We start from the raw sequence: 22,519 nt of genomic DNA, 5'->3' as shown, positions 1-22,519 counted from the left end.
GCAGGAATATTAACTGGTTCTCCTGCCTTCACTTTGATAGTATCTCCTCTCACAGCCAAACGTAGTGTAACAGTTGGAGGTACTGAAAAGAAGAAAAATGACAGAGTGAAGATGGAGAGGAAACAGGGAAATTGCCTTGCAGTGTCCTGGGCTATTTGTATGGATTTCTTTCAAGCAGGTATACCTTCATCATCTTGTATAACAACATTGAGAGGCAATGATGGTTCACTTTCTCCAATAGCATTGACAGCTTTGACACGGAATTCATACATATGAAGTTCATCAAGGTTTTCAACAAGAAGAGATGTTTTTGGACAGAGCTTTGCATTAACTCTTTCATAGTCTTTTGAATCATGTCTCCTCTTCTCAACAATGTATCCTAAGACAGGACTGCCACCATCGCTACGTGGAGGCTTCCAGTCAAGTGTAATGGTTGACTTCGTCCTGTCTGTGTACATGAACCTCTCAGGTGCTGTTGGAGGACCTATAAACACAGATAAATCATAATGAATAAAACATTAAAAAACCAGAATTTTTAATGATGTGAACACAGTAGTTCTGGATTTTTAAAGCTGTAACTCTTGTATGCAAAATACCTGAGTATGGTTTGGATACTATAGTTTCTCATGTATGCGGATAAAAAGATAACAAGTAGTGTCTCAGCGGACATCAGTATTTTGTTGCATAAAGAACCATAGCAGTTCTACAGATCTGATGCAGAGATCTAGCTGAAGTAATTTGTCTAAGGCAGATGACTTATCCAGGGAGTAGAAAAGTAAATACCATGTCTGTACAGAGAGCATTCTGCACAACAATACTGGTTTGGATTTGAAGGGGTAAAGGGATAAAATGAGGCTCGCTGGAGCTAAGCCTGAGAGTGGCACATCTGCATTAGTGGATCGGTGTCCTAATGAGCTCCTTGGGACTGCCACACCAGTAGGATTAGAGAGCAGAGGGTCATGCATAGTCACAAAGGATACTGGTGTGCTAGGAATCATGGTAGGTCATGAGAATGGTCAGGCGGGAATTAGGCCTTTTCCCCCCCAAAACAAGATGGGATCACTGCCCAGTTAAAGTGCATGTACACCAATGCACACAGCATGGGCAACAAACAGGAGGAACTAGAAGCCATTGTGCAGCAAGAAAATTATGATATAGTTGCCGTCACAGAAACATGGTGGGACGATACGCACAGCTGGAGTGCTGTGCTGGATGGCTACAACCTACAGGAAGGACAGGCCAGGAAGAAGAGGCAGGGGAGTGGCCCTGTATATCAGGGAGAGTTTTGATTGTCTAGAGGTCAACAATGGTGATGAAAGGTAGAGTGTTTATGGGTTAAAATCAGGGGAAAGGCCAACAGGGCAGACATCACAGTGGGAGTCTGCTATAGGCCACCCAACCAGGATGAAGATGTAGATGAAATATTCTACGAGCACCTGGGAGAAGTCTCACAATCAGTGCCACTTGTTCTTGTGGGGGACTTCGATTTACTGATGTCTGCTGGAAATACAATACAGCAGTGAAGAAACAGTCCAGGAGTTTCCTAGAGTGTGTGGAGGACAACTTCCTCCCACAGCTGGTGAGGGAACCAACCAGGGGAGGCTCCCTGCTGGACCTGTTGTTCTCCTACAGAGAAGGACTTGTGGGTGATGTGAAGGTTGGAGGTCATCTTGGCCACAGTGACCATGAGATTATAGTTTTCAATTCTTGAGGCAGTAGGGAAGGGGGTCAATAAAACTGCCACCTTGGACATCCGGAGGGCAGACTTTGACCTTTTCAGGAGACTGGTTGGTAGGGTCCCTTGGGAGACAGTCCTGAGGGGCAGAGGAGTCCAGGAAGCCTGGACGATTCTAAAGAGGGAAATTCTCAAAGCTCAGGAGCACGCTGTTCCCTCATCCACTAAGGACACCATTTCCCACAGTATTCTTCTAGAGAAACTGGATGAGTGTACTGAGTGTGCTCTCTGATAGATAAAAAACTGGCTGGATGGCCGGGCCCAGGGAGTGGTGGTGAATGGAGTCAAATCCAGTTAATGGCTGGTCACCAGTGGTGTTCCCCTGGGCTCAGAATTGGGGCCTGTCCTCTCTAACATCTTTATCAATGATCTGGATAAGGGGATTGAGTGCACCCTCATTAAGTTCGCAGGTGTCACCAAGTTGGGTGGGTGTGTCAATCTGCTTAAAGGTCAGGAGGCTCTACAGAGGAATCTGGACAAGCTGGATCGATGAGCCAAGGCCAATAGTATGAAATTCAACAATGTCAAGTGCTGGGTCCTGCACTTGGGCCACAACAACCCCCTGCAATACTACTGGAAAGCTGCCCAGCAGAAAAGGTCCTGGGACTGTTGGTCAATAGCCAGCTGAATATGAGCCAGCAGTCTGCCCAGGTGGCCAAGAAGGACAATGGCATCCTGGCTTCTATCAGAAATAGCGTGGCCAGCAGGAGTGGGGAAGTGATTGTTCCCGTGTACTCAGCACTTGTGAGGCCACACCTCGAATACTGTGTTCAGTTTTGGATCCCTCTCTTGAAGAAGGATGTTTTGGTGCTTGAGCGTATTCAGAGGAGGGCAACAAAGCTGGTGAAGGGTCTGGAGAGCAAGTCTTATGAGGAGTGGCTGAGGCAACTGGGGTTGTTTAGCCTGGAGAAAAGGAGGCTGAGGGGAGATGTTATTGCTCTCTATAACTACCTGAAAGAAGGTTGTAGAGAGGTGGGGGTTGGTTTCATCTCCCATGTGACAAGTGACGCGAGGAAATGGCCTTAAGTTGCACCAGAGGAGATCTAGGTTAGATACCAGGAAGATTTTCTTTACAGAGAGGATTGTGAAGCATTGGAACAAGCTGCCCAGGGAGGTGGTGGGGTCCCCATCCCTGATACTACTGGAAAGCTGCCCAGCAGAAAAGGTCCTGGGACTGTTGGTCAATAGCCAGCTGAATATGAGCCAGCAGTCTGCCCAGGTGGCCAAGAAGGACAATGGCATCCTGGCTTCTATCAGAAATAGCGTGGCCAGCAGGAGTGGGGAAGTGATTGTTCCCGTGTACTCAGCACTTGTGAGGCCACACCTCGAATACTGTGTTCAGTTTTGGATCCCTCTCTTGAAGAAGGATGTTTTGGTGCTTGAGCGTATTCAGAGGAGGGCAACAAAGCTGGTGAAGGGTCTGGAGAGCAAGTCTTATGAGGAGTGGCTGAGGCAACTGGGGTTGTTTAGCCTGGAGAAAAGGAGGCTGAGGGGAGATGTTATTGCTCTCTATAACTACCTGAAAGAAGGTTGTAGAGAGGTGGGGGTTGGTTTCATCTCCCATGTGACAAGTGACGCGAGGAAATGGCCTTAAGTTGCACCAGAGGAGATCTAGGTTAGATACCAGGAAGATTTTCTTTACAGAGAGGATTGTGAAGCATTGGAACAAGCTGCCCAGGGAGGTGGTGGGGTCCCCATCCCTGGAAGTGTTTAAGAGACGTGTAGATGTGGTGGTGAGAGATATGGTTTAGGGATCCTAGGAGTGCAGGCTGAATTGTTTGACTTGATGATCTTAAAAGTCTCTTCCAACCAGATGATTCTATGATTAGCCTATGATAAAAATAGTTTTAAAAACCCCATAAAATTAGTCATCTTACCTAATGGATCAACTGCAAGAATGGGCCCTATTTCCACAGGTGGACCAGTACCAAACTTGTTCTTGGCGCTGACACGGAATTTATATTCCTGCCCTTCAACTAGACCTGTAATATCACATTTAGATCTCTCTGTGTCTATAGCTAGTCTCCATGTATGCATTTTAGCATCCTTCCGTTCAACAATGAAGCCTATGATATCGCTGCCACCATCATCTTCAGGATCAGACCAGTTAAGCAAACACATCTTTCTGTTTGTGACCACTGGCTTTAGGTCAAGAACTGGCCCAGGAACATCTGAAAAACAAAATCAAACAAGTAGAATAGAGCCCCAAAATTATCTCACCAAAAGAAATCCTCAATTGATTTTAGAAAATATTTTTCTTACCGAATACTTCTACTCTGGTTCCTGCAGATTTGGAACCACTGCTATTTGTAGCAGTAATTACATATCTTCCATGGTCTTTTCTCAATGCATTTTTAATGGTTAGCTCAGATTTTGTGCCAACATTTTCAATAACAACTCGATCTTTGTCTAATTCACCCTCCTCTACAGCCCATGCAATGGTAGGAGTAGGACGTCCTGTCACAGTAGCAGGAATTTTAAGAGTTTGCCCAGCCATGATCTGAATGCCTGCTTTGACGGAAACATCCAGCTCAACAGTGGGAGGCTCTGCAGAAGAAAGAAAACCAGTTCATTAGTTCAAGGGAGAGATTCAAAACCGCCTTTTAAGCAGCTGGACATTTCTTGAAAAGAATACAATTGCAATACCTTTAGGTTCTGCAACTGTTGTGGGTTCGGTTTCACCAGGTGGTCCTTCACCAGCTGCATTAAGTGCAGTAACACGGAGTTTATAGTCTGCACCTTCTCTGACTTCTTTAACAGTATACTGTAGAACCTTAACGGGTTTCTCTGTGCAACGTGACCACTCTTTTACTCCCATCAGTTGTTTATATACATGGTAACCAGTGATAGCTCCACCACCATTATACACAGGAGGTTCCCATTCTAACTCAATAGAGGTTGAGCTTGTATCAGCAATCCTTGGAATTGGTGGACCAGGTGGCACTATAAATAAATAGGTATAAATCAGCTAAAGGCTTTGAATGCTACTTTGTCACACATGTGCCTTCTGCTAAGGTACTTACTTATCGGGTCCTGTGCAGTTTTTGGATCTGATGGTGGACTAAATTTTCCAGGGCCAGCTGCATTTTCAGCACATACTCTAAAGATGTAGGTTAATCCTTCCAACAGTCCTTCAACTTTTGTCTCCAGAGCATTCACAAGGTTCCTGTTAACCCGAGCCCAATGAGTGCTATTAATTTCACGTTTTTCAATCCAGTATCCTATGATTGGGCTGCCATTGTCTTTTGGTTCATTCCATTTAACCAACATACTGTTAACTGTAACATCTTGCACATCAGGCTTATTAGGTGGATCTGGTGGAGCTGAAAAGAAGAATTGTAATTTTGTCATTACTGCTGTCTTCTTTAGAGCTTACTTAAAGCTGAGGGAGAAGTAACATACATAAATCATACATATTTCTTCTACTGTCTGTCTTAAAACCTGATTCTTAACTGCAATCAGTAATCGATCTTGCTGTGGTTCTCTCTCGGTGAGAAAATTAGTCTATTGGATATGGAGAATGTCATTCAGATGTTAGTGTTTTAAGTATAAAGTTTTATGATAGTGTTTGTCATTCATGTTTCTTCGCTGTTGAAATTAGAATGTTTTCAATATTTCCTTTTTATTTCAATAGTTTAAAATGTGCAATAAATAATAATTACATTGCTCAGCTTTCTTCTGGGAAATATTCACATAAATGAAGCTGAGTGTTCTAAGAGTCTGTGTAGTTTTACTGTGGTTTTCTGAAAATGGTTTTAATTTCAAATTTTAAACTTACAGAAAGGATCTTTTGCTGTCAATGGTTTTGAAACACATGGTGGCCCTGGTCCAACTCTGTTTTCAGCAAATACACGGAAGAGATATTCTTTTCCTTCAATCAGTTTCATTACATGGAATTTGCAATGTCTGAGTGTTGAACTGATGGTGACCCAGCCCATTTCAGCTTTCGTATTGTCTTTCTTTTCCAGTACATAGTTTAAGATTTCACTTCCACCATCATCAAGGGGAGGCTCCCATTTGCAAATGACAGAATTTTTCCTCACATCTTCAAATACAAAGTTGACTGGAGGACCAGGTGTATCTGTTAGTGAAACAAGAAAATTGATGAGTACTCACTCCTTTTGTGCACTTACCTAATACTCTGGACAGCTCGATGTTTTTGAAGACTTTCATTACATACCTAACACATTGACTTCACATGAGGCTTTTGCAACACCATGGTCATTTTCCACTTTGATTGTAAACGTGCCATGGTCAGCTCTGATGGAGTCACGAACTGATAGTACAGACTCTCCTTCTTTATGGTTGTCAATACTCATACGTTCTGTCAGTGAAAGCTGGAAAGGTTTTTCTTCTTCAGCTTCAGCTTTCTTCTTTTTATATGTTGTTGGTCTCTTTTTTATTTCTTCTGGTCTGACAACTTCATCATTCCTTAGCCAAGTGATAGATGGATATGGTGACCCTGAAATATGTGCCTCAAGTATGATCTCATCACCTCTCTTCACCTCAAGGCCAGACTGTAGGTTTGCAGCAAGGAAGACTTTTGGTGCCTCTGTAATAGCACAGAAGGATAAATGGAGAGTAGAATCTTTCAACATGTTTCAGGATGTATGACAAATAATCAAATGAGAAATTCATACCAATAGGATCCACAGCTTTCACAAAAGGAGTAATCCGAGAAGGTTCACTGATGCCAGCAGCATTCTCAGCACGAACACGAAACTGATATTCCTTTCCTTCCTCAAGACCTTTCACTGGATAAGTTAATAGAGGTACCAGATAGTCATTGCATCTCTCCCACCTCTCCTTGCCCTTTTCAAGCTTTTCTATTATATAGCCCATAATCTTGCTTCCACCATCAAAGAGGGGTGGTTTCCATGTAAGTGTTACTGATTTTGATGTTGGATTATGGACCTCAAGGTCAATAGGAGGATCTGGAGGCTCTGTGGAAGAGTAGCAGAAGAGGAATCATGTAAGGAAATAAAGTATGAATATTTAGTTAAAATTCAATTTGCTAGATTATTTAGTACTAAAAAACCCTTACGTTTTGGGTCTTCTGCAATGATTGGGTTCCTTAGTTCAAGATATTCACCCCCTCCAATCTTATTGACTGCTTTAACACGGAAGTAATACTCGCTGTTTGGGATAAGATCTTTGACTTGCCATGAAAGCTTATTTTCACCAGACATGACTGGAATATATGTTCTACGACCAGCTTCTCTGCGTTCCAGAACGTAATGCAGAATAGGAGTACCACCATCAAAATCTGGAGGTTCCCAGGATACTTTGCAAGAATTCTTAGTTACTTCACTTGCCTTAATGTCTTTACACTGTCCAGGTGGACCTGTTTTAAATAAGAACAATAAAATTAGTTAACTAAATAGATGGGAAACTGTATTCTTACAAATACAAAATTATATTGCATTTTTTTGCTTTGCAGAAAGCAAACCAAACCCACAGATACTGGCTACACAGCATATATATGAATTTATGTTCCTAAAGATGAAATACATTCATAGTTCTTACAGACTTTTTAATATTTATATGATTATTATTCACAGTAATTTGGCTTTGAGCACCTGCTGACTAGTTATACCAGCCTGGGGTTAGGCGGGGTTTTTTTGATGCCTTTATCACAATCTACATGTATCTGAGTTGAACTGATTCTTCCACATGGCAGAAAAGGGAGTTTTCTAGTCCTTTTTCTGTCAGCTACAGGGCTCAAGTGAGGATAAATATATTTCTCAGAATGGAAGAAGCCTAGTTACCTATAACTTTGACATTGACTGAGCCAGTTGTTGATGCCAGCTTGTTCTCCAGTGTGATAGTGTAAACACCAGCATCAGCATGAACACTGTCTGTGACTTCGAGCAATGCAGAGGTGTAGTCACTCTTCATTGTTGTTCTGTCACCAGCTTTCAACTCTTTGCCATCTTTGTGCCATGTTATAGTTGGGGATGGAACAGCTCTGAAGGGTACAGGGATACTTAATTTCTGTCCTTTAACAACAACAATGTCACGAGTTTTTAGATCAATGGTCGGATTACCTGTAAAAGAAAGTACAATATTACTAGAAAGTTGTGGAACACCATTCTTTCAGTTATGCAGATCTGGAGGGGTAAGAAAAAAAGGAATATATTCTTACAGTCTGGGTCCTTGGCAACAACTTTTTCTGAGATGTCTGATGGCTCACTAGCTCCAACAGCATTGACAGCTCTGACTCTCAGCACATATTCCTTGTCTGGAACAACACCTTCCTCCACTTTACATTTTAGATCTTTTATTGGACGAGAATTGATTCGCATCCATTTTTCTGTTCCTGCTTCACACATCTCAACATTATACCCAATAATAGGGCTTCCACCATTCTTCTCAGGTGGTTTCCATGCAATGCAAATGTGCTTTCGACCTGCATCTGTGACATGTAAATCCTGAGGAGGTGAGGGTGGGCCTGCAGAAATGGAAAATAGTTGTGTAATTTTTCTCCCAGAATATCTCTTCTACACAGTACACTGTTTTCATAATCCACAGACTGTATATTATGCTACTTCTTACTTGTTGGATCTTGAATATGAATGAGGTCAGTTGGTTCACTGGGATGACCACAGCCAGCTTCATTTTCTGCACGAACCTGGAATTGTACATCTGTACCTTCAATGACATCAGTCACCCTGAAATTGCAATCTGGACCAGCAGTCTTGCCAGCTTTTACCCAGCGAGTTGCTAGTTTTTCTTTCTTTTCAATAACGTATCTGAGTAAATTGGGGAAAATACTATCAGAATCATGAAATTTGAACACTTCAAACTTCTTGTTCAGTGCAATAGATACAGAGACATTAGAACAGTTTGGCAAATGGAAAAGTAGAGAGAGTCATGAGTGGTAGATTCAATGAACTTTACTTCACACATCAGAACACCAAAACTTAGTGCTGGTAGTCCTGTTAGGTCTTTGACATAATGGGGCTGACATTACAGGCAGACTCAGTTCTGAAAGCCAGTTCTTAAACTTCTGCTGTGTTCTCAGGTTTTAGAGAGCTGCAGAGGTAAAAGAATCTCCATGCTATATTTGTATCTTTCCTACTTTGGATCTCAGTGGCTAGTCCACTGAGACTATTTGTAGACATTATCTGTGAGTTACTCAGCGGTCAAAATCCTGCCTATGAAAGGCTATGGGAAAGTAATGTAAATTAAGTGACTCGTGTTGCTTCAGGCAGTTCTCTGTAGTTGCCAGTTTGTTTAAGATGTGCTTACTGTGATTGGGAAGGAGAGGAAGAGTGAAAATATAAAGAGGAAAAATCTGACTGGTATTCAAGGTGAATTTCAGAGGATGGATACTTTAGAAACCAAAGAAAAAGGTAAGTTAGAAGCAACCCAAAGGAGTAAAACAGTCCATCTGAAAAGTGTAATAAAGAAGAGAATAAACAGAAAAGAGACGAGGCTTCATCTTAGCTGAGTGTATGCAATTTGAATGAAAAATCAAGGCAGATGGGAAGTGTAACGATATTACTTGGTAGACGGGTCTAAGTGGCTACAGCTCTGGAGGAACTACAGACTGTGGTTGCCTGAAATTTTTTTTTGTATTTTATATACAGTTTCGATTTAACCTGTTTTGATTAGATGTGGCTTTATGGATGTTGACACACAATCATTGCTCATGCACATTAGGTTTGTTTGTATTTGCATAATTTCCACATTTTAAAATCAAACCCTTAATTGCTTTGACCACATGGTTTGTCTTTTACATCCATCCACTTCTTTTTCACATAAAATAGGTCCATTTAAAATGCAAAGTTTTTGAGAGATATGTCTTCATTTGTTAAAAGATCTTCACCTAATGGAAACACTACACAAACTTAAAATGACCTTACCTTTGAATCGGTCTACCACCATCGTTCTTAGGTGGTTCCCATTTCAAATCAACGTGACCTTTTGTCACTTCAACTATTGTAAGAGCATATGGAGGCCCAGGGGTTGCTAAAGGAGAAAATACACACATTAGAAGAATAGGAATCCATTACACTTGAGCTGTTTCTATTGATTACAGTAAGCAAATCTGAAACTTACTGAAAGTATCTTTAGCAAGCACTGAATCTTCAATTTCACAATAGTCACTCTGTCCGATGGCATTTTCAGCAGCCACACGGAATACATACAATGAGCCTTCAGTCAGTGGGCTCACTGTGTACTTGGTGTCTTTCACTGTTGTATCAACTGTCTGCCAGCCTTTTCTCCTTACATCTCTCTTTTCAACAATGTAGTTAGTAATTGGGGAACCCCCATCTTTTTCTGGTACTGTCCATTTAAGATCTGCTGTGTTTTTAGTAATGTTAATAACCTCAAGCCACCGAGGTGGTGAAGGAGGATCTGTAAAATAGAAAAAGAAGGTAGAACAGGTTAGTGTAATTCTCATCAAAGATCTTGGAAAACAGGGGATACACCAAACTTTGTGTTTTCTTAGCTGAAGCAGGACAAGTTTTAGTATTTCATAAGCCTTCCAAGAGTTCACTTGGTACCTACAGAAACAGGCAGATATTGGAGCGTTTTCAGAGACAGTTATTTGCAGTTGCAGCACATTCTGGAACAATACTCACAGAGCCTCTCCTTGCACAGCACAGGGTCACTGGGTTCACTGGGCTCACTCTCTCCAGCTTTGTTCACAGCTCTTACACGGAATGAATATTCTTGTTTCTCCATAAGCCCTTTGAGGAAGTGTTCAGTTGTGGGAACTCCTTCAGCCACTCTCACCCACTCGTCTGTTCCGGTCTTTAATAGTTCAATGACATAAGATTCAATCTTTGCCCCCCCATCATGTTCTGGCTTTGTCCAGTGCAGTGATAATGATGTCTTGCCAACATCTTTTACAGTTGGCTTTCCAGGAGGCCATGGTGGATCTAAACAGGAGTCCAACATTAATTACATGATTGAAAACAACTAATTTTCTTTTGTTGTTAAATTAAATCATTAAGAATGTGTTTACTGTACCAATTGGGTCTTTCACTAAGATCGGCTCTGTTTCCTTGCTTGGTTTTCCAGGTCCTGCAAGATTCTCTGCTAAGACACGGAACTTATATTTCTTCTTATTTGTAAGACCTTTAACTCTGGAAATAAAAATTAAGTTTGATTAAACCAATTCTACACAGTAACTCATGCCTGAAACATTATTCTTTCTACTCTTCTTACTACAGTTTACTTGGAAAATCTGAAAGTACCCAAATTACTGCCAATGATATTTTATGAAATGGTGAATATACAAAATAGATACATCATCAACAGTAAAATGGTGCACCATGACACAGAAACCAGTGTTTTGAGAACCATCTTGCATTTTTGCATGTCCTGTGGTTGTTAGTCAATACAAGTATCAGGAGGAAAAATACCTTCAGGATTTTGGCAACATGAGATTTGAGATGTTTATGTCTGCTATTTTAGAATGTCTTATGAATCATAACACAGCACAGAAATTATTAACTGTAACATTAAAAAAATATGATTCACTCCTCTGTAAAGACATTTTTCTTTAAAACTAATAATCAAAAAAAGGATACTACCAGAGGTTAGTTGGATCTAAACTTAGGGAATCAACGAAAAAAGAGTAAGAACAATGCAAAACTTGTTTAAAAAGCTACTGTTATATTTTTACATCTCTGTGACATATTCTAAACTAAACTGATGATAGTCTTACTTGAATGTTGTATCTTTCACTGGCATTTTATTGCATTTTATCCATTTATCCTGCTCAGGATCATATCTTTCAACCCAGTAGCCAGTTATTGGGCTGCCACCATCTTCATCCGGTTCATTCCATGTCAAGGTGACGGAGTCTTTAGTGACCTCAATAGGCTTGAGGCCTGTTGGAGGTCCTGGTGGATCTGTATGAATTTATACATTAAAAAAAAACAAACAAAAAAACCCATCACATGTGTTTGTTGGTTTTCTTTTTCTTGTGAAAATATTGTTAAAAATTAACATTAATTTAATTAACTAACCAAATGAATATTTTGCAATGATGGGGCTACACTGTGCTGGCTCCCCAATACCATACATGTTCTCGGCACTGACTCGAAACACATATTCTTTGTGAGGTATTAAATTGGTAGCTCTGAATTTTGTATCCTTAATAGTTGATGACAACTTGTGCCATATTTCACTGTCTGTAGCTCTTTTCTCAAGGACATAGTTGGTAATTTTAGAACCCCCATCATCTCGTGGAGGATTCCATGTCAGAAGGCAGGATTCGTTTGTGATTTCTGATACATCAAATGCAGCTGGTGGACCAGGTTTATCTGTTGAAGACAAGATGTGAATGTCAATATTCTGCTTGCATACCTTGGTACATTACTGATGATTTTAATAAACAACATAAAATACATGCATACCAAGAACATTAACTTCAACAACAGCAGTAGCACGCCCACTGGAATTTACAGCTTCTATAATGTATGTTCCACTGTCACTCCTCTTGCTGTCTGTAATAGTGACCGTAGAATGACCAGGTTTGGTTTCAATGGTGATTCTGTCATCAGGTCTCAAAATTTTGTCAGCCTTGGTCCAAGTAATCTGGGGTTCAGGCTTTCCAGTTACTTTAGCTGGCAGCTCAATTTTAGTTCCAGCTTTCACAGTAAGTCCAGCAAGAAGTTTCACATCTAAGAAAATTTCTGGAGCCTCTGATTTAGGAGAGAAGAAAAACATTGTTAGTGAAACAGTATTTTAGAGGCTGGTAAAAATAAAGCAGCTATTGTAATTCAGTGACTGAAGTAATTACCTTTTGCATCAATGGCCTGAATATCATCTGTTGGTTTACTTGGCTTGCTAGCTCCTATTCTGTTCAAAGCCTTAACCCGATATGCATACCACTCTCCTTCCTTGAGTTTTGTTACTTGCATTCTGTTTGTTAAAAAAAACCCAACAGACAACAGATATTTAAAGTGGTGAGGATGGCAGTCATTTGAAGGGATGTACCTTCTGATGTTAATTTACTTACTTTGTTTCAACAACAGGCTCCCCACATATCTCCCACTTGTCTGTGCCACGCTGGGATTTTTCTACCAGATAACCCTTAATGCGGGCACCACCATCATATTTGGGAGGCTCCCATGTTAGGAAGATTCCTTTTGATGTTGGATTTCTCCATTTAACATTCTCTGGTGGATCAGGCACCGCTATTAAAAATTAAAAACATATGGGGTCTTAGAAACCAATCTAAGGAAGATATTTTTTCTTTACATCTTAGTTTGAAGAAAATTAGCAACAATGTGAAATGGTTGACTCACTTGCTGGTGCTGACATATTTACAGGTTCATCAATATATGCAGGTTCTCCCGGGCCACATTTATTGCATGCAAAAACCCTAAATAAGTATTCTTTTCCTTGCATGAGGTCAGGTACAGTGAACTCTTGGTCAACAACATGATCCATAACCTAAAGAGAAGGAAGGCTCCAATGAGTTTCTAAAACTTATTTCCAAAGAGCAGTTACCAAAATAAGACACAAAATTCAGTAGTACATGTGGGAATAATATAGGAAATAGAAACTGAAATGAGAAAGAATGAACTTACTTTGCTCCATGTTTTCCGGCTTACATCACGTTTTTCAATTATATAGCCAGTAACTGGACTTCCACCATCATTTTCTGGAGGTTCCCATGACAGCTGTACTGTGTTCTTGATTATGTCTAAAACTTTAAGTTCTCTTGGTGCACTTGGAGGAGCTAGAAATCATAGAAATTACAGTAATTATTTTGTAATTAGAGTTTGACAGATTATCTCTATGTAATCTATATGCTGGAAGACTCATTCTTCTTAGTCATTCTTCCTTAAACAGCAAAGTTAGATATTAAAAACCAGAAAAGAGGTTTCTCTGAGGATGAATTTTTAGCTTTAAGTTATATTTTAATATATTTGGTTTACTAAATGTTGTGTGATTTCACATCATTAACCTAATTAGAGTTTAGCAAGACAAATACGGAATATTATTGCTAGAATATATACATGTCTGCTTACCAATGACTTTAACATCAATTTCTCCTGAAACAGATGACACAGGGTTTTCTAATGTTAGGGAATAAATTCCGGTGTCTGGACGTTCACTTGGAGTAATTACAAGTTCTGCGAAGGAGGCAGTGGTCTTCAGCGTTACACGATCACCCTTTTCTAAGACTTGGTCCCCGAAAGACCATGTGGCAACTGGCACAGGGTAGCCGGTGATAGGAACACGAATCTTGACTGGCGCTGGAACAATAACTTCCAGCCCATCTTTAAATGCACTTAGGTCCATTGTAGGTCCAACTGGAAAAAGTGGAAAACAAATTCGATTGAATATTTTTAGATGTTACAAATGTGGTTAATGATAGTTGTGTTGAGAGGCTGATTCTGACTGTATTTCAGTCTGCAGATTGGAACTGACTAGGCTTAGCTATGTCTTATCACTCCCTGCTTCTCCTGGCTATATATTTTTTTAGAAATACGTGAGATGATAAGGCAGCTTAGCATTATCAAGTAGGAGATCTAATTTACTCTTCTATATAAAAATGTTGTATTGGTTTGATTTTTAATTTTTTGTCTTCTCTACCTTTCCCTCTTCCTATTACCTCCCACCTTCCACAACACTAGGTCAAGCTTTGCTCTTCAGGCAACCTAATAGCTCTCTGCCTAATAGTACAACTAATTATCTTCAGATAATAAAGGAGAAATAGCTCAGAATCTCAAAGCTCTAAGGTTTTTTATACTAGTCAGCATCACATTTATCTGCTGAAGAGTACATATATTACCCAGATTATCCTATCTGATTAATTATCTATAATAAATAGCATATGGCTTACCAAAAGTATCATCTGCAGTTAATGGCCCAATAGCCTCCGCTGGGTCAGACACACCAGCTGCGTTTTCTGCTGAGACTCGGTAGTAATAACTGGATCCTGGTTTCAATCCAGTTACCTAAAAAGCACAGATAATAATTTAGTAACTTACATTAAAGATGATCTACACATTTTTAGTACTTTGTTGATGAACAGAATATCTTACCTTAAAAGTAAGAGCCGGTACTAATTTTGTGTTACAGCGAACCCACTTGTCTGTTCCTTCTTCTTGCCTTTCAACAATATAGCCTAAGATTGGACTTCCTCCGTCACTGAGAGGAGGTTCCCATGTGAGCTGCACTGATGACTTAGTTTGATCTGAATGATCAAGGTTAATGGGAGGACTTGGTCTCTCTGAAAATAATTCGAGAGAAATACATTTTTGCAAACTGATAAAGGAGTATGGTTCCGTATATCAGCTATCTATAACTTAAAGTATTCTTAACAGCCTTTGCATAGCTTTTTCTAAAACAGTTTTTAAAACTGAGGTTGGATTCTAATTTCAGAGCAAAAATATTTGGAGTTTTTACTGAACCAAATGGTAGCCGGGTACTCCTGGTATGTTTGGAGGACAAAATCAGAAAAAAAAATCTAATTGTACAAGGTATTTGCAGGACACATTGTTTCTCAGTTGAACTTTTCTGCAAATATAATATGTAAACAGCCAAAATGTCCCTGTCTCATAATGCAATGACATTCAGTGCTTGCATACTTACTTATTGGGTCCATAATTTTTACTGCATGTGTGGCAGGACTTGGTTTGCCAACTCCAACCATGTTTTGAGCTCTTACTCTGAAGAAGTATTCTTCATTTTCAACAACATCAGACAGGACAGCTGACAGTTCATGAGCTCCAGTGGTCATAGCTGGCTCCCATTTGATGGAACCTCTGTTACGCAGTTCAATAACATAGCCAGTAATTGGAGATCCTCCGTCATACTCAGGTGGTTCCCAGGTAAGTGTAGCTCCAAACCTGTTCACATCAGTAACTTCTACATTTTGAGGAGGACCAGGAACATCTGCATTTTATTTTAGGGAGAAAAAGGAAAAACAAGGCATGTGTTTTTTACCTGTTGTTAGAGTTTGTACTGCTTTTATTACACTGTCATCAAACATAGAGTTTTTCATAACTTCTGCTCACCAAATTTGCTCTTAGCTTCCACAGGCGTCTCTGTTTCCACTGGTTCACCAGTCCCCACTCTGTTCCGTGCACTAACACGGAACAGGTATTCAACTCCCCCTTTCTGAAGTCCAGTAACAGTGTATTCACAATTTTCAGCACGGTCAGTGACCATAATCCAGGTCTTACGCTTAATATCACGTCTTTCAATGACGTAGCCTATTATTTTACTTCCACCATCGCTTTCTGGTTCTTCCCAGGCGAGGCTAACTTCACCATCATAAGTTTCAGTGACTTCCAAGTTTCTGACTGGACCTGGAACATCTAATAAGATATGAAAATATTTTAGGACATTGCAATTTTTTTCCCCTGACTAGCTTAAATAAATGAAAGCAAAGTTTTTATACTGGGAGTACTTACCAATGACCTCCACATTGATAAATGCTTCTGCCTGGCCATGTTTGTTTTTTAGTATAACCTTGTACCTTCCTTTATCTGATTTCTTTGCTTCATAAATTTTGAAGGTAGTGCAGTCAGCTGTTGTATCAACAGTTGTTGTGGGCAGACTTTCCTCCCCTTTCAACCATTCAGCTTCTGCTCTTGGGTAGGCATCATACGGAACAGTCATAGTTAAAGGCTTCCCAACATCAACCACAAGGTTTTGATCACCGGTCTTGATTCTAGGTGCAGCTAAAAAACATCAGTGTGAGAAGTAAGTATGTACATAATATATATATATATATATATTTGTGTATTCAGCAAAGAAGCTAATGTAGAAAAGTAAAAGGATCTGTTGTGTAAATTGTAAGCAAATCCTTCATAAAATCACTGGATTTCTGCTGAGAAAGAAAAATCACTGGATTTCTCCTGAGAAAGAAACTCAGACTGCTTGGTATGTACTGTGTTCTCCTATAAAATCAGGGAAGGGGGAGTTGTTTCCGAGCATTAATTATATGTATTTTATAGGTCTGATCATGTAAAAGAGACGAATTAGGAATATCAGTCTTACATGACTAAAATGAGCAGGCCAAATAATTTTCATGTTTTAGATCTACAGTGACCTAATGAAAATATTCTATATCCCTTAAGCTCAATTGATGCTCTTCGGTACAGACACTGAAAAGTGACCTGTATTTTCCTTAACAGTAGATCAGCGTGGTACATTTAAAAATATTTGTTTCCTGAATTACAATTCATACAGTTTAACAGATTAGCATTTGTCTTAGTCTGATAGTGTATTCCCTTTAATTCAACTATGTGAAAGAACAATGTAGTTAAATCACTAATTTATTATAAAAGAAACACAAAGCAAGCAACTTACCAGCTAATTCAAGTTTAGCTCTAGCTTCCTTATCTTTGGCAATAAACCTGTATTCCCCTTGGTCACGTGGCTTTATCTCGCACACCTGCAACCTATGGACCTTTCCTTCACTCATCATCTGATGTTTGTCACCTTGGACAATAATCATGTTGTTTCTCAACCATTTGACCTCCACACCATCTTTGTTCAACTCAGCCGTGAAGATGACATCTGCACCAGGAGCTTCATAAATATCTTGTGGGGGTCGGATGATCTCAACAGGGATTTCTGAAATAAATGTCAATTCATTTGGTGTTATCTGTGTATTGTTTCTATTCTTACTAAATAATGAAGACATAAATCCTAATCGATTTTACACATACCTTCAACAAAAAGTCTTGCCCTAGATTTTCTGTCATCCACTCCACAGGAATATTCACACTCATCATCGAGTCTACAGTCTTTTATGATTAATCTGTGCAGATTTCCATCCTTTTCAAACTGGTATCTTTATGGGGGAGAAAAGTAAACAGTATTTTAGTTTCCAGACAAAGCAATGAAGTAAAACAAGCGTGTGTAGTATATTAATAAGCATAATACAATGTACATACTTTTTGCCTTCTTTGATTTCTCTTCCATTTCTGTACCATCTTACACTGGCTTTCTCTTTGGAAAGCTGGCATGTAAAGACAGCATCATCAAATTCAGTGACTGTCTGGTCCCGGAGATGTTCGATGAAATCTGCTGGTGCTTCTGTGATGAGAAGCTCTGCAACAGATTTGTCTTGTCCAGCAGTAACAGTGTATTCGCCTTCATCTATGAACCCACAGTCTTTAATGATGAGTGAGTGTTTGTATTTATCAATTTTGTACAAAATGCGCTTGCTGAATGTGATCTCTTCACCATTCTTTGTCCATTTGAGTGTTGCATTAAGGCGGTTGACTTTGCACCAGAATGTGACAGTTTTCTTTTCCATGGTCTCAATGTCTTCAAGGGGCTCAACAATTCTGAGATCTTCCTCTGTTAAGACAAAAAACCCAAACTGATTAGTTTACATTCTCATGATGTGAAATTGAATGTAAGAAGTTGAAATAATTTTAATACAGTGCCAGTTATTTACCTAATACTGTTAAGGCAGCGGAGCTTTTGACATGTTCACCTCTCTGGTTTGACAGTGAGATGGTATAGGTAGCTTGATCTTTTAGCTGTGCATCTCTAATTCTGAGAGTGTAAACTAGATCCTTCTGGACAATAATGTATTTTGCACTATCAAATATTGCCTCATCATTTTTGTACCACTTCTCTTTGGCACCTTCTTTATTGACTTCACAGTTGAAGATAATTTCTTGACCCTCATTAACTTCTTGATCCTTAAGGGGAGTTACAATCCTGAGTTTTTCTGGAATTAAGAAGTTAGAAGAAATAGGACATCCTGTAGTACAAGGAATGCAAGCAAATATGCATCTGCACATTGATAAAATAAAGCTTACCAATCACTGTTAAGCGTGCTGTAGCTTTAGCTTCACCGACCCTGACAGTATACTTTCCTGCATCTCCTGGGACAGAGTCTTTAACCACAAGTGTTCTCTTTTTGCCATCTGAAATGATGTTGTACTTATCATCAGGCTCCAGGACTTTATCACCCCTCATCCACTCTACTGCAATTGCCTCTTTGGATACTGAACAGACAAATTCAGCTGTATCTCCTTCAAGCACCTCAAGATTTTGTGGTCTGGTGAGAAATTCTGCTGCAAGTTCTGAAAGAAAACATTTTTGTAAATATATATGTTTTTATTTTATTCTTTACTTATGAAGAGAATAAACCAAGCTGTGTATTCTTACTGATTTTTTTTTTTCCCCAGAAAACAAGGCCTCAAAAGTAAGTCTCTTACCATGTACAGTAAGTTTTCCTGTTGTACTAGAGCTTGGGAGTTTGCAGGTGTATTTTCCAGCATCTTCAGGATGAGCTTTATGTATGAGAAGAATTCTCTTTCGGCCATCAGAAATGTGTTCAAATCTACCACCATCAGGTACTGCCTCATCTCCTTTAAACCAAGTGACTTCGGCATTAGGCTTTGAAACTTCACAGATCAATTTTACGGTGTCGTTTTCATTTACTTCAAGATCAGGAAGATTTTTTGTGAAAACAGCCTCTTCCTCTGCAACAAGAATTTCAAGCGATTATTAAACACTTTAATCAAAAAAACATTTTTCCTCATTCATAGGTTAGATTCTAAAACACTTGTGTTTACCTATCACTGTAAGTAGGCCTGAAGTTCGAGCTGTCTTTGCTTCACAGGCATATTCAGCTTCATCATCGAAGACACATTTACTGACAACAAGAATGTGTTCTGCACCTTTGGAAATTATATCATACTTTCTGCCTTTTCTAATTTCAACGCCATCCTTAAACCACTTCACCTGTTTTAGAGCAAATAAACATGGTTATTAATACTAACATACTCATCAGGGATTGCAGTTGTGTGTTCCTTTGTAAAAACGTAATGAAGTTGTCAATTTAAAATTTTGAAATTTTGAAAAAATTTAAAAAATTTTTAAAAATGCTGAAGGAGTTATTCAGATTAGAAAGTAATATTGACCTTGACACCCGGACGAGAAATTTCACATTCAAACCGAGCAGACTCTTTTTCTTTAACTTCAAGGTCAGTCAGGGGTTTCAGGAACTCAACACGAATAGCTATAAGAGAAGAGAAAATTTTTAGTAGAGGGAAGTGTCTGGCAGAGAGGAATAAATTGCTGACATTGATATTATCGACAGTCATAGAGACTAGTACATAGTGCTTATAGCACTTAGACATTTTGTAGAATATTGTAAATTACTCACGTTCTACATTGAGGAAACATGATGTCTTAAATTCCTTAGCAGCACAGGTGTATGTTTTTGCATCATCCAGTGTGCAGCCATGGATAATGAGTTTTCTGACCCTGCCATCAGAAATGATGTCGTACTTCTTTGTTTTGTGAATTTCGTCTCCATTTTTGAACCATTTAACTTTTGCATTTTCCCTGGAAACTTCACATTCCAGTATTGCAGTGGCTTCCTCTTCAACAGTCTGGTCCTCAAGTGGTTTGGTAAATTCAACTGGGGGTTCTAAAAGAAACACAGATTTTTGATAGAAATTATCTCTATTATAGCCATCCCTCTGCTAGTAGAAACTGTCCCCTACAGTTCACTAATTTTCCTTGACTAAACAATCAAAAAGGCTCTTAGACATATCTTCTGAGGGTTTTCTAAATTTATTTTTTAATTTTAATGCCCAGACATGTTCAGGTAATTCAGCTAATTTCCTCATATTCAGCCTACTGTCAGTTTACACTGAATGATATCCTTTGTCCATGGGATTTTTACCCATCATCACAAAACCTTGCAACTTAGTTTCTTTAGCTGAACTATACCCGTGTGATCTCAGTGGCTCAGAAGTTACACTCTGAACTTAAGAAATTAATTTTTTTTTTCTTTGAATTACTAAATGAGTTATAAGTGTGTGCAACTTTTTGAATTCTTAGCCATGCACAGCTTGCAAGCAGTGCGAGTACACAGTCAATGATAAGGCTCTTGACTGGTGGTGCACTTGTACTCTAATAAGTTTATGCATACTTCAAAAAGTGGAAAAAACCCATTGGGAGTCATAAAGGCCAGTATCTGCGGGTCATCTTGAGGCCAACTGAATGATCAAGTCTGCAGTGAAGCCCTGGAAATCCCAATAAACCAATTCATCTCCCGCGTCACACATTTCCAGTGTTTCCCCCTTTCCTTGGCATTTCTGTGAAGCATGAAGATTTTAAGTGGCTTTCTTAAACAGGAAAGTTATCTACCAGTCCAATATTGTATGTATGATCCTACTAATTTGATATGTGGTGTATATTAACATACTATCCCCATACTATCGTGAATGGACCATTAACACTGACTGCAGTGTAATTAAAATGACTGACTTACCTTTTACAAAAAGATTTGCTTGAGTTCTGAAATCTTTTGCTGTCAGTGATACTTCTCCCGCATCTGTTAACTTGACATCTCTGAGAATAAGTGTGTGAACTCTCCCTTCGGCACGGGTCACAACCTTATAGAATACGTAAAAAAACCCCTTTGTAAATATCTACAAGAAATATTTAATGAAATAGCATTGCTTTTCATTGTTATCTCCGGAGTTTTGGGGTTTTAATTTTATATGAAATTTTGATGGTTTCCCTTTGTATATACTAGATATAGCGCAAGATGCAAATGTTTTGAGGATTTTGAGAACCATTTCTGCTTTTTCCTTTTACTTACAAGAAATTGTAATTCTAAATTTCTCCATGTTTTAAGGTATTCATGTCGTTGTATTAGGAAACCTGAATCTACTATCAAAGTTGAAAATGAGGCTGGCTTGAGATCATGTTGATTTACTAATAAATAAGCATACTTAAAGGATAAAGTTGGTATTACTCGTAATGTAAAAATTTTTAGAGATATAAAGAGGTTTGACACCCCCCCCCACTTTTTTGTAAATGTCTATTTGTCTTTCTATTATTAAATTCTGCCTAAAAAGCACATTTCCATGTTGATCTATTGCTGAAACTACTTTTCAATCACGAGTTTGAAGTGGGCTACCCCTACACAAGCATTCTTTTTCTCTAGGAGTTGACCTGGAGGATCCAGGCATATATCCTGCACTGCAGCCTAAGAGGGCTGCTACTCATTCGTTATGTAATTTTTAATATAGCTCTTGAAGAACTCTATTTATTTATTTTTAGAGAAGTATGTGATCATGTAGTAGATGCCTGTTTAGAAAAATAAAGGGGAAAAGCGAGCTTCTGCTGAGAGAGAGGCATAAAAGATTACTTTTGAGAAGGCAGACCCTTTGGTTTCAGAAACAAGGAAGCAAAGGAAGGATAAAACCTCCTAAATGGTTATTTTGTCCCTGAAAACTAGCTCTAGTGAATAATCATCTGAAAGAGATTGAGATGAAGCCAAACATAATTTGACCAAAGTTAACAGTAAAGATAAAGAAGTCACTTCAATAAAGGTTATATATGTATAGCTGATTGCCAGCAGAGGTAAAATAATGGTTTAAATTAAAAACAGCTGAAATGAAACTTGTACAATTTGATTCTTGAAGACAGTAGTAAAAGAGTGATGCATAAAGTAAATACATGGTTTACACTGAAGTATTTCTTGACAAAATTTCAGCTAAGTCAAATGACAGTTCTGATTGTATATGTAAACTTGGATTTTTTTTCCCATGTAACTCAAATAATAGCTCAGACAGATAAGAACAAAATAATGTTCCATCACAGAGAAAATTGAACATATGGTATTTTCTTGCCAGGCAGTAATAACTATCAAGCCACTGCACTCATCAATAGCTTTCCACATTTTTAATCCTAGTCTCAGAAGTGATTACCTTGATTTATTACAAGTTTCATCTGCCGAGTTTCAATTTGTTTATCTGTCTTTAAATACTGGGTATAGGGTCACCTATTGCCATGCTTGGATTTTCTTTCCCT

At 39.0% G+C, this 22,519-nt stretch overlaps 1 protein-coding gene across 1 annotated transcript in view; it reads right to left on the bottom strand.

Annotated features, from left to right (window-relative positions):
• The window catches only part of TTN (titin), a gene marked incomplete at both ends in the record, with an annotated part of 84,213 nt that overhangs the window by 55,792 nt on the left and 5,902 nt on the right, over positions 1-22,519 (bottom strand). Inside the window, 40 exons of the mRNA XM_010138321.1 lie at positions 1-82; positions 185-484; positions 3,613-3,906; positions 3,998-4,282; positions 4,382-4,678; positions 4,759-5,058; positions 5,514-5,816; positions 5,916-6,287; positions 6,376-6,678; positions 6,780-7,079; positions 7,504-7,782; positions 7,881-8,186; positions 8,291-8,487; positions 9,604-9,709; positions 9,800-10,099; positions 10,327-10,626; positions 10,718-10,833; positions 11,418-11,604; positions 11,722-12,018; positions 12,112-12,399; positions 12,498-12,619; positions 12,717-12,894; positions 13,006-13,153; positions 13,291-13,442; positions 13,735-14,019; positions 14,553-14,667; positions 14,755-14,942; positions 15,305-15,607; positions 15,730-16,032; positions 16,129-16,398; positions 17,030-17,296; positions 17,392-17,516; positions 17,620-18,028; positions 18,129-18,407; positions 18,499-18,765; positions 18,901-19,167; positions 19,261-19,429; positions 19,609-19,706; positions 19,854-20,120; positions 20,970-21,093. Of these exons, the coding sequence (XP_010136623.1) occupies positions 1-82; positions 185-484; positions 3,613-3,906; positions 3,998-4,282; positions 4,382-4,678; positions 4,759-5,058; positions 5,514-5,816; positions 5,916-6,287; positions 6,376-6,678; positions 6,780-7,079; positions 7,504-7,782; positions 7,881-8,186; positions 8,291-8,487; positions 9,604-9,709; positions 9,800-10,099; positions 10,327-10,626; positions 10,718-10,833; positions 11,418-11,604; positions 11,722-12,018; positions 12,112-12,399; positions 12,498-12,619; positions 12,717-12,894; positions 13,006-13,153; positions 13,291-13,442; positions 13,735-14,019; positions 14,553-14,667; positions 14,755-14,942; positions 15,305-15,607; positions 15,730-16,032; positions 16,129-16,398; positions 17,030-17,296; positions 17,392-17,516; positions 17,620-18,028; positions 18,129-18,407; positions 18,499-18,765; positions 18,901-19,167; positions 19,261-19,429; positions 19,609-19,706; positions 19,854-20,120; positions 20,970-21,093 (9,548 nt within the window). The remainder of the gene's footprint in view (positions 83-184; positions 485-3,612; positions 3,907-3,997; positions 4,283-4,381; positions 4,679-4,758; positions 5,059-5,513; positions 5,817-5,915; positions 6,288-6,375; positions 6,679-6,779; positions 7,080-7,503; positions 7,783-7,880; positions 8,187-8,290; positions 8,488-9,603; positions 9,710-9,799; positions 10,100-10,326; positions 10,627-10,717; positions 10,834-11,417; positions 11,605-11,721; positions 12,019-12,111; positions 12,400-12,497; positions 12,620-12,716; positions 12,895-13,005; positions 13,154-13,290; positions 13,443-13,734; positions 14,020-14,552; positions 14,668-14,754; positions 14,943-15,304; positions 15,608-15,729; positions 16,033-16,128; positions 16,399-17,029; positions 17,297-17,391; positions 17,517-17,619; positions 18,029-18,128; positions 18,408-18,498; positions 18,766-18,900; positions 19,168-19,260; positions 19,430-19,608; positions 19,707-19,853; positions 20,121-20,969; positions 21,094-22,519) is intronic.

This window comes from Buceros rhinoceros, unplaced genomic scaffold (genome assembly GCF_000710305.1).
Source record: "Buceros rhinoceros silvestris isolate BGI_N320 unplaced genomic scaffold, ASM71030v1 scaffold2866, whole genome shotgun sequence".
Lineage (NCBI taxonomy): Eukaryota > Metazoa > Chordata > Aves > Bucerotiformes > Bucerotidae > Buceros > Buceros rhinoceros.
This window is presented reverse-complemented; position numbering and strand designations above follow the sequence as displayed.